The sequence below is a fragment of the Hylobates moloch genome, unplaced genomic scaffold (assembly GCF_009828535.3).
Source record: "Hylobates moloch isolate HMO894 unplaced genomic scaffold, HMol_V3 SCAFFOLD_4, whole genome shotgun sequence".
NCBI lineage: Eukaryota > Metazoa > Chordata > Mammalia > Primates > Hylobatidae > Hylobates > Hylobates moloch.
This window is the reverse complement of record NW_026652279.1, coordinates 42,148,795-42,159,139: the sequence shown is the minus strand read 5'-3', so window position 1 is coordinate 42,159,139 and position 10,345 is coordinate 42,148,795. Positions and strand designations below refer to the sequence as shown.

Below are 10,345 nucleotides of genomic sequence, written 5' to 3'. Positions count from 1 at the left end.
CGCGCCCGGCTAATATTTTGTATTTTTAGTAGAAACGGGGTTTCACCGTGTTAGCCAAGATGGTCTCGATCTCCTGACCTCGGGACCCGCCCGTCTCGGCCTCCCAAAGTGCTGGAATTACAGGCGTGAGCCACCGCGCCCGGCCAGAGGCAGATATTATTATCCCACTTTATGCGTGAGGGCCCAGAACCCTGGCAAGGGCGGCGCACTCGGTACGCTCTTCCAAGCATCTGGGCACACCCGGTCCACTACAGTCCTACAAAGTCGGACGAGAGCACGGGCGAAGGCGTCAGCCTGGGCCACACGGAAGTCACTGACCACAGCCAGGCGAGAGCCGGCTTTCCGGTGTCGCCACATTCCGGGCACCAGGCTCCGGGCTCTTCAGAGCATTTGGGGCGGGCGACGGAGGTCCTGTCCATTGTCGCTTGGGTGCAGAAGGGCGCGGCGGTGCCGGGAAGCCGCCTTGGAGGCTCCAAGATTCGCTCAAACTCAGCGCCGCCAAGCGCAGGTGCGGGGGCGCTCGCCGCCGCGCTGCTGACCCGGGGACCCGGCTCCGCCCCAGCCCGCGCCCTTGCCCACCGGCAGCAGCCAGGCCTCTTTCCCGGCCCCGGGAGCCCGCGCCGCGCCCTTCGCTCGCGCGTTCCAGCCCAGGCTACGAGCAGGTACCGCGACCCTGGCCTTCGGCCCCGCGCTCCCCTCCCCGGCCCCTGGCGCGCTCCGAGTGTGGCGGGGCCGTGAGGATTCCCAGTCTTGCAAATCGTGGGAGCGTGTCAACTTCCCCGTTTCTTTCCAAAGCCGGGCATGGCCCAGAAGCAGCTGATCAGATCTTAGTTCTGAATGTATAGTTCAGGTACGAGAATGTGACCCGTGAAAGTTCAGAGGAGTTAAGTAATTACAGCGTTCTGAAAGCGAACGTTAAAGGGAATTTACAACCGAAAAAAGATGCCGGTCTTCTTCCCCCATCCCAGCTTGCAACTCACAGAAACACACATTAGGGAGGAGCCAGAAGGAATTACGGAAAGGACAATGAGGACATTGAGAGAGAGGGTATGGGGGGTTAAAGTTAGTCCTCAGAGGCCAAGAAGCGGAGCTAGTGTCTGAAAATCACAGGGCGGGACGGAACTTCCGGGAGCCTATACCTCCCCACTTCCCCCTCCAATTTACAGATGGGCAAACCGCGGTCCCGGGTGTCTGTTCTTCCACAATTCTGTCTCGGCAGAGTCAGGTCCAGTAGCCCAGAACCTCAGTGCCTAGGCTTCACTGTAAATAATAAACTATGTAAATAACATTTACAGATATCCTTTGTGAGCTCAGAAACTCAGCATTACCAGTAACTGGGTACTGGAACGCATCTATCTTCGTCGTTTACTCCTTCTCCAGGGGGCTCTCCAGCCTGCATTCCATGGCCAACAGCAGTGCAGCTGCAGAGGCACTTCTGGAAGCCCCGTGACTTGAACTAGACCTTGAGTAAATAGGGTTTAGATAAGTGGAGAGGAGGGAAAAGTTTCACCTCTCGGCTCACTGCAACCTCCGCCTCCCGGGTTCAAGCGATTCTCCTGCCTCAGCCTCCCGAGTAGCTGGGACTACAGGCACGCATCACCATATCCGGCTAATTTTTGTATTTTTAGTAGAGATGGGGTTTCACCCTGTTGGCCAGGCTGGTCTCGATCTCCTGACCTCAGATGATCCACCCACCTCGGCCTCCCAAAGTGCTGGGATTACAGGTGTGAGCCACCGTGACCAGCCAACTTTATGAAATTTAATTTATTTATTCCTAACAACAAATCCAGGAGGTTGTTACTTTTTAAAATCAGTGCCATTTTATAAATGTGGAGGCTCAGGCACCAAGAGGTTGCCCAAGGTAGGAAGATCTGGGCTGAGGCTGAGTGGTGTGATACCAAGCATCCTGGCTTGGCTGGAATCAGAAGATTTGGGTTCCAGTACTTCCACTCCTCTTGTTTTGTGAATTTAGCTTATCTGAGCCTTCATTTTCGTATCTGTGAAATGCATACTGTAATCCCTCCCTACTAGTGAGACAATGAATGTGCAGGTGCTTTGTGAACTACGAATTGTGACACTAATTGGAAGTGTTAAGCCTTGCACTTCTAAGGCCAAATCCCAGCTAAGAAGAGAAAATGATGAGCTGGGTTTGACTTGCAGAATTTAGTGGGCTTACTACTCACCAAGAGGCAAGAGATACAGTTGTAGTTATGATGATAGACTTCGGAGTCAGATGGACCTAGGTTGGGATCCCAGCCCTGCCACTTATTAGCTCTGTGACCTGAGACAAGTCACTGAACATTTCTGAAACTGCATTATCTCCATGATCCTCCATTTGCTCATACATAAAATGGGCTTTACATTCCTCATAGAGCAGGGATGAGGATTACATGAGATGCCACTGATACAATGCCTGCAAGTAGTGAGTGCTCAATAAAATATAGCTGGAGTCGTTTTTTCTGATTCTTCTTGCTCCTCATCCTATTTCCTTTGTCTTAATTTCCCCACAAAGACACCCTCTGCAGAGCCCAGCAAGTGTGAGGGACTGATGGAGAAGTATGTGGCTGCTATGGTGCTGAGTGCAGCTGGAGATGCCCTGGGGTACTACAATGGGAAGTGGGAGTTCCTCCAGGATGGGGAGAAGATACACCGGCAGTTGACCCAGCTGGGTGGCTTGGATGCCCTAGACGTGGGAAGGTGGAGAGTTAGTGACGACACAGTGATGCACTTGGCCACAGCAGAAGCTCTTGTGGAAGCTGGGAAAGCACCTAAGTTGACTCGACTGTATTACCTCCTTGCTAAGCATTACCAAGACTGCATGGAAGACATGGATGGGCGGGCACCAGGTGAGCACAGCCGGTGGGAGGTGCAAGGAGGGCAAAGAATAAAACAACCTTGAGGAAATCATTAAGAATGTTGATGGAGATTTAAATAACTGAGACAATAGTGTTTGTAAATGTGATAAAAATAGAAATAACAGCCGTGGTGATGGCTCATACCTGTAATTCCAGCTCTTTGGGAGGCCAAGGTGAGAGAATCACTTAAGCCCAGGAGTTCAAGACAAGCCTGAGCAATATACTGAGACCTTGACTCTAGAATGGGGTAGCCAATCCCTGTTCTAGAGACAGGTACTTCTCCGTGGCCTGTTAGGAACTGGGGCACATAGCAGGAAGTGAGCGATGGACGAAGGAGCGTCATCACCTGAGCTCTGCCTCCATCAGATCAGTGGTGCATTAGTTTCTCATAGAAGCCTGAACCCTGTTGGGAACTGCACATGTGAGGGATCTAGATTGTGGGCTTCTTATAAGAATCTAATGTCTGATGATCTGTGGTGGAACAGTTTCGTCCCAAAACCTCCCCCAACCAACCCTGTCCATGGAAAAATTATCTTCTGTGAAACCGGTCGCTGGTGCCAAAAAGGTTGGGGACTACCACTCCAAAAAAATTTTTAAAACATTAGCCAGGTGTTGTGGCACATACCTGTAGTCCCAGCTACTTGGGAGGCTGAGGTAGGAGGATTGCTTGAGCCAGGGAGATTGAGGCTGCAGTGAGCTAGGATCGCACCACTGCATTCCAGCCTGAGTGACAGAGCAAGACCCTGACTCTAAAAAATAAAGAAATAAATAGAAAGAACCTAAATCTCTCATAATTAATTAAGCTGACACATTTGCAACCATTTAAAATTATTCAGGGTGACTGTACTCAATAACAATGTATTGTATATTTCAAAATAACCAAGAGAGTAAATTTCAAATGTCTCACCACAAAAAAAATAAGTGAGGCAATAGATATGCTAATTAGCTTGATCATCCCACATTGTTTACATATATCAAATCGTTGCATTATACCAAATAAATGTATATAATTGTGATTTGTCAATTAAAATATTAATAAAAATTTAAAATTTGCAAATAATATTTACTAATATTGAAAGGTATTATTATACACTAATAGGTTATAAAATAATATGTATGTTATGAACCTACTGTCCTTTAAAAAATAGATCTGTGGGGCCGAGTGCTGTGGCTTACACCTGTAATCCCTACACTTTGAAAGGCCAAGGCGAAAGGATTGCTTGAGTCCAGGAGTTTGAGACTAGCCTGGGCAACATGGCAAAAGCCTGTCTTCTAAAAAAATTTTTTTGAGTGGCCAGTTAAAAAAAATTTTTTTTTTTTTTTTTGGGATGGAGTCTCACTCTGTTGCCCAGGCTGGAGTGCAGTGGCACGATCTCGGCTCACTGCAACCTCTGCCTCCCAGGTTCAAGTGATTCTCCTGCCCCAGCCTCCCAAGTAGCTGGGATTACAGCCATGTACCACCATGCCCGGCTAATTTTTGTATTTTTAGTAGAGATGGGGTTTCACCATGTTGGCCAAGCTGGTCTCAAACTCTTGACCTCAGTTGATCCACCTGCCTCAGCCTCCCAAAGTGCTGGGATTACAGGCATAAGCCACCATGTCCGGCCAAAAAAAAAATTTTTTTTTTAGATAATGTATTTCTGTGTTGAGAAAGGTCTTGAATACCATGTACAAAGATGTTACTAATTATATTTGGGTGATGGGAGTATTTATAGTTTTTTATTTTTACTTATTTGTATTTGTAAGTTTTCTGTGATGAATAAGTAAAAAGAAAAATGTATATTTTTTATTTTTAAAGAAAAATGCAGCTGGGCACGGTGGCTCATGCATGTAATCCAAGCACTTTGGGAGGCCAAGGCGGGCAGATCATCTGAGGTTAGGAGTTTGAGACTAGCCTGACCAACATGGTGAAATCCTGTCTCTACTAAAAATAAAAAAATTAGCTGGGCATGATGGTGCACGCCTGTGATCCCAGCTACCCAGGAGGCTGAGGCACGAGAATCATTTGAACCCTGGAGGCAGAGGTTGCAGTGAGCCAAGATCTCACCATTGGACTCCAGCCTGGGCGACAGAGTGAGACCCCATCTCAAGAAAAAAAAAATGCAAAGGGTTTTGTAGAGACTTCTGGCTACAGGTTTGCTCACAAGTGGTTCTTGCCCACTTTGGCAACTTAGTGCCACTTGGGCCACCAGGTGATTTTCTCTGGCCCATCTGACCTACCTCTCCTATTTGAGGCTGCTAGGGCTGCCATAACAAAGTGGCGTAGACTGAGTGGCTGAAACAATGGAAATTTATCTCTCACAGCTCTGGAAACTGGAAATCCAAGTCAAGGTATTGACAGGCTTGGTTTCTTCTGAGGCCTCTCTCCTTGGCTTGCAGACAGCCACCGCCTCGCTGTGTCCTCACATGGTCTTTCCTCTGTGTGCATGCATCCCTGGTGTTTCTGTGTGTTCACATTCCTCTTCATATAAGGACACCAGGCAGATTAGATTAGGGCCTATCCTAAAGGCCACATTTTAGCTTAACCACCTCTTTAAAGGCCCTATCTCCAAATCGAGGTACTTAGAGCTACAGCATTTGAATTTGGGGGACTCAGTTCAGCACATAACACCTCCTGATGAAAGCTTCCCATTACCATACCAAGGGGCACTCCAAGGATTGGCTTTAGATGCCAATCTCTGTTCATTCTTTCTCGGCATCTGATAGCTCATCAGTTTAGCAAGTGGAAACTTTTTTTTGTCCACCTGTGCTGTCCATGAACATTGTTGTGAAAACACTGACCAGTAAAGGAACAGCAGTGCCACACTCCATCGTATGTTGCTGCCATCGCTTGGCTCGCATGCGTATTCACAGGTCCCCAGTAGGACAGGTCAGGGGGACGAGCCTGCTTACATCACTGTCACGAGGGGATAGCCGAGGCCCAGAGGTTCAGTGACTCACCAAAGACACATTGTTTCCCTGAATCCACTGCTCCTCATCTGAGCCCAGGGCTTCACTCTAGAATTTGTGGCCTCTTTCTCTCTTTTTGATGTTCAGGAACTCCAATTGTGAGGTTTCTGTTTTTTGTTTTTTGGTTTTTTGTTTTGAGACGGAGTCTCGCTCTGTCACCCAGGCCAGGGTGCAGTGGCGCAATCTCGACTCACTGCAACCTCTGCCTCCCTGGTTCAAACGATTCTCCTTTCTCAGCCTTCCAAATAGCTGGGACTACAGGCACCTGTCACCACGCCCGGCTAATTTTTTGTATTTTTAGTAGAGACGGAGTTTCACCGTGTTAGTCAGGATGGTCTCGATCTCCTGACCTCATGATCTGCCTGCCTCCACTTCCCAAAGTGCTGGGATTACAGGCATGAGCCACTGTGCCCAGCCTAATTGTAAGGTTCTTACTGGACTTCATAAGGGATTGGGCTTTGGAGTCTGATGGATTTTACCCAGCCACTAACTAGTTGATTATGTGATTTTGAGGAAGTTTCTTAGGCTCTGAGCTTAAAAGGCTTATTTACTTAAAAAGACAATAATATACTTCTTAAATTTGTTGTGATGTCTCAGTAATGACTGGTAAAGATTCAAAGTGTCCCTATATGAGTCTGCTGCCTTTATTAGCGTTATCTTGCCAAGGGTTATACATAAAGAAAGGCACATTGTTGGGTGGGGTTTGGAGTTTTGGGGCATGCATCATCATATTTTTTTGGCCCTCCCTTTCCATCAAAAATACTTGGAGATAGAGTTTAGTTATGTATTCCTGCTGGGGCCTTTGCTTTGGTTATGCTAACCCCCATCCCTTATCCGACTCTTCCCCAGGTAATGCCTCGGTGCACAACGCCATGCAGCTGAAGCCCGGCAAGCCCAATGGCTGGAGGATTCCCTTCAACAGCCATGAGGGTGGCTGTGGGGCCGCCATGCGGGCCATGTGCATCGGTCTCAGGTTCCCACACCATAGCCAGCTGGACACACTGATCCAAGTGAGCATCGAGAGCGGTCGGATGACCCACCACCACCCAACAGGCTACCTGGGGGCCCTTGCGTCTGCTCTTTTTACAGCCTATGCTGTGAATGCCAGACCACCCTTGCAGTGGGGAAAAGGACTGATGGAGCTGCTACCAGAAGCTAAAAAGTACATTGTCCAATCAGGCTACTTTGTAGAGGAAAATCTTCAACACTGGTGAGTCTGTAGGTGCATGCCTTGCTCAAACATGGTTGAATCTGTGTGTGTACCTCCACCTGCACATATATGTCTTGTATTCAGAGATCACAGCAACCCTCATGGTTTTCACCGCCCAGCCCCCTTTCTACCCATCTGCTAAGGATTTCAAGTTCCCTTCCAGTAATGATTGTACAAAGTAGCCAAGTGGATACCTCAATGAATAGGGCAGCTGTGGTGTTTCCCTCTTACACAGGGATCCTGTCATTTTTGTGGCTATCCTATTCTGCCATGAATTTTCATGCCTATTTCCTACTTTCCTGGAATTTGCTTTTTCAGTGTTGTCTTGGTACACAAATAATATTTTGAAATCCTTGGTTAAAATGCCAGAGATAGGTTTTTCCACTAGCTAACTAATAAGTGGTAAGGCTACATCTTCCCCTTCTTGTGAGTTCACTTCACGTTATCTTTCTTAGTATAAAAAGAGGCTTTCTGCTGAAGTCACCCACAGTTGTGATGTCTTGAAGTTCCCCTTTAAAAGGTCATTACTCTCGACCCTCCCAGGAAAAACAAACCTGTATTTCTTACCCTTTAACTTGATATTATCTCTTTATTTAGCAACAGGACCAATGCCTTATTTATGTAGATCCTTATGAAAAATGTATTGAATGAATGGTACTTATATAGAAATAATTTTGATGTTTAAAGAGTTTATGGTATTACTGCAAGAAGCCGAAGTTATGTTGGATGTTTCTCTGTTCACACATCCATCTGGTGCTTTTTGTTTTGACTTTTCACTTTATTTTTTTCAATTGACTCTAGATTTTTTCCTTTCTACAGGTCCTACTTCCAAACCAAATGGGAAAATTACCTAAAACTTAGAGGGATTTTGGATGGAGAATCAGCCCCTACCTTCCCTGAGCCTTTCGGTGTGAAGGAGAGGGATCAGTTCTACACCTCCCTGAGCTACTCTGGCTGGGGTGGCAGCAGTGGGCATGATGCCCCCATGATTGCCTACGATGCTGTTCTTGCTGCAGGAGACTCCTGGAAGGAGCTTGCCCACCGAGCCTTTTTCCATGGTGGAGACAGTGATTCTACAGCTGCCATTGCTGGCTGCTGGTGGGGAGTTATGTATGGTTTTAAAGGAGTGAGTCCCTCCAACTATGAGAAACTAGAATACAGAAACCGGCTGGAAGAGACAGCTAGGGCTTTATATTCTCTCGGGTCAAAAGAAGACTCTGTAATTTCTCTTTAGGGAGATGTGATGTTCACTTCTGATGGATTCTTCTTTTTTGTATTTCCTTTTCTGCTATTTCTTTTCACTTTTTCCGAAGTCAAGAGTCTTAACCTTGTACTCAGGGAATTTTGAGGTAACAAGTCCCTTGGGCACCTTAAGCTCAGTTTTTTTCAGGCTCATCCCTTTTCTTACACTGAAGGGTCTTTTAGCTCAATTGATAGGGTCAGTGTCTCGCAAGCAAAAAATCTCATGACCTCATATCTGAGTCTTCATTTTCATCATCTACTTGTTCTAAAAGTTTTTTCTGTTTGTCTAAAGTTGGGTTCCCACAAAGTGGACTTTGAGACAAAGATCTGAATGCAAGCAGTTTATATGGGAGATGATTCCAGGAAATACCGATATGAGAATGGGGAAATGAAACCAGGAAGGGAAGGGAGCTAGTACGGGGTATGTTAATGAGCATGTTTTCACTGTGGGCAGCTGGCACTCTGCCATCTGAGTCCTCTGCCTAAAGCATTCCTCAGAACTGTCCCATTTGAAGGGCAAGCAAACCTGGGGTATTTATCCACTGACTTCCATCTGACACTGGTGGAGGACCACTGCCAGGGATGCTAACTCCCTGGTACTTCTTGGCTTGCCCTTTTTACAAACCAAACCTGAGTGTCTTCAGGTAAAAACTCGGATATACTTGCAGGGGCAAGCTGTAAAGGGCATGGGAACTGTGAGGGATATATGTGGGGTCCTAACAATATCTGCTAGGCTGGTCTACCTCCTAAATATACTCTGAATCTATCACCTCTATTACCTTCTTGCACTGAGGATTTTTCAGCTGGATTTCTGCAATCCAAGCTACTCAAGTCTGGGAGATGCTGCTCTGAGCTGCTCTCAGTACTCTCCTCATCATGGCAGTTAACACATTACCAATTTTGTTATTGTCTATTTGCTTGTTTGCATTATTTCTAGAAAGAAGCTAGCACAGTACTTGGGCAGCCAATAGGCATTAATCAGTATCTATTGAGTGTTATGAACTAGCCTCCTAGCTCATGCTTCCCTCATTACCCTCCAGAGTTATATTTATGAATAACAAACTGACCATGCTAAACTAATCATGGTCTAATCATGTTCCAATGAATACATCACCCTTTCTTCATTTCTTGATGCTCTTCCCAATCCTTGTCTACCTGATAATAAATTCTTACTTGTCCTTCAAGACCCAACTCAGATAGATAGAGCTTCCTGGGTGAAACCTGCTTTGATTGTTCAGGCACTTCGCCACCTTCTCCTCACTCCTCCCACAGCCTTCTGTCCTGGCCTTGTCATCACATCAATCCTGTTGTGTGGTGCTGTGTGTCTTCTGAGTCAATCCTAGGCACATGCTGCCCAGCAGATGTCCACCTGGGAAATGAGATGCCATCGTCACATTCATTTGGTCACCCTCAGTCCAGCCAGTGGGCTTGCTCTCATTTGGCCTGTTCTCAGGGGTGGGAAGGAAGAGCGTCCCTTCCTTCTCCTTTTGAGAAAACCACAGAACTATGACTCTCATGACTTTTCCTTTGTGAAATCCCTGGGTTTCAGCTGGGAGAGGTGGGGAAATGAGGTCTCATGATAGCAGTCCTGCCACCTTCTAGCTCATCCCATAGGAATGTTTTTCCAAGTCCTTCCAGTCTTTTTAGAATGTAGTGGAGGAGGGTTGTGTGTGCCGCAGGGGGTGGGGGGGCGGGTAGGGGATGAAGGGAGGATCTTAGCATTTGTTGTTTTCTAGTGCAAGGCTTTAGCCACAATTGTAAACAACAGGAAAAAGCTCTTTAGAGATCCTATTAGATTTGCTTTGTCGATTGTCACTCTTCATCACAGGCACATTTCAAAAAGAGGTTAGACTTTCAGACTTCTTTTTTCTCAAACCTCAAAACTTCCACCCCAAACTTCGCTCTCAGCTGGTGACTTTGCTTCCTTATGTGTGTGTGTGTGTGTGTCAGAGAAAGAGAGAGAGAGAGAGAGAGAGAGAAGGGAGGATGAGAACGAATGAGGGGAAGAGATAAACTTTATGCATAACATTAGGGTAAATCAATAAAGATGGTCTGACACATTGTATGAATTTGCCGTTCTTATCAGCAT

At 46.6% G+C, this 10,345-nt stretch overlaps 1 protein-coding gene across 2 annotated transcripts; it reads left to right on the top strand.

The window, feature by feature from the left end:
• Positions 1–529: 529 nt before the first annotated feature.
• Positions 530–10,321, top strand: ADPRH (ADP-ribosylarginine hydrolase). 2 transcript variants are annotated; one of them, XM_032150094.2, is made up of 4 exons: positions 530–662; positions 2,513–2,846; positions 6,654–7,014; positions 7,834–10,321. In XM_032150094.2, exons 2-4 carry the CDS (start codon positions 2,549–2,551, stop codon positions 8,246–8,248), a joined length of 1,074 nt encoding a protein of 357 aa, XP_032005985.1. In that variant the 5' UTR covers positions 530–662; positions 2,513–2,548; the 3' UTR covers positions 8,249–10,321. The 2 variants fall into 2 exon arrangements, with proteins under 2 accessions (XP_032005985.1, XP_032005986.1); XM_032150095.2 differs by lacking the exon at positions 530–662 and adding an exon at positions 764–850 and having other exon boundaries at positions 7,834–9,929.
• The last annotated feature ends 24 nt before the right edge of the window (positions 10,322–10,345 follow it).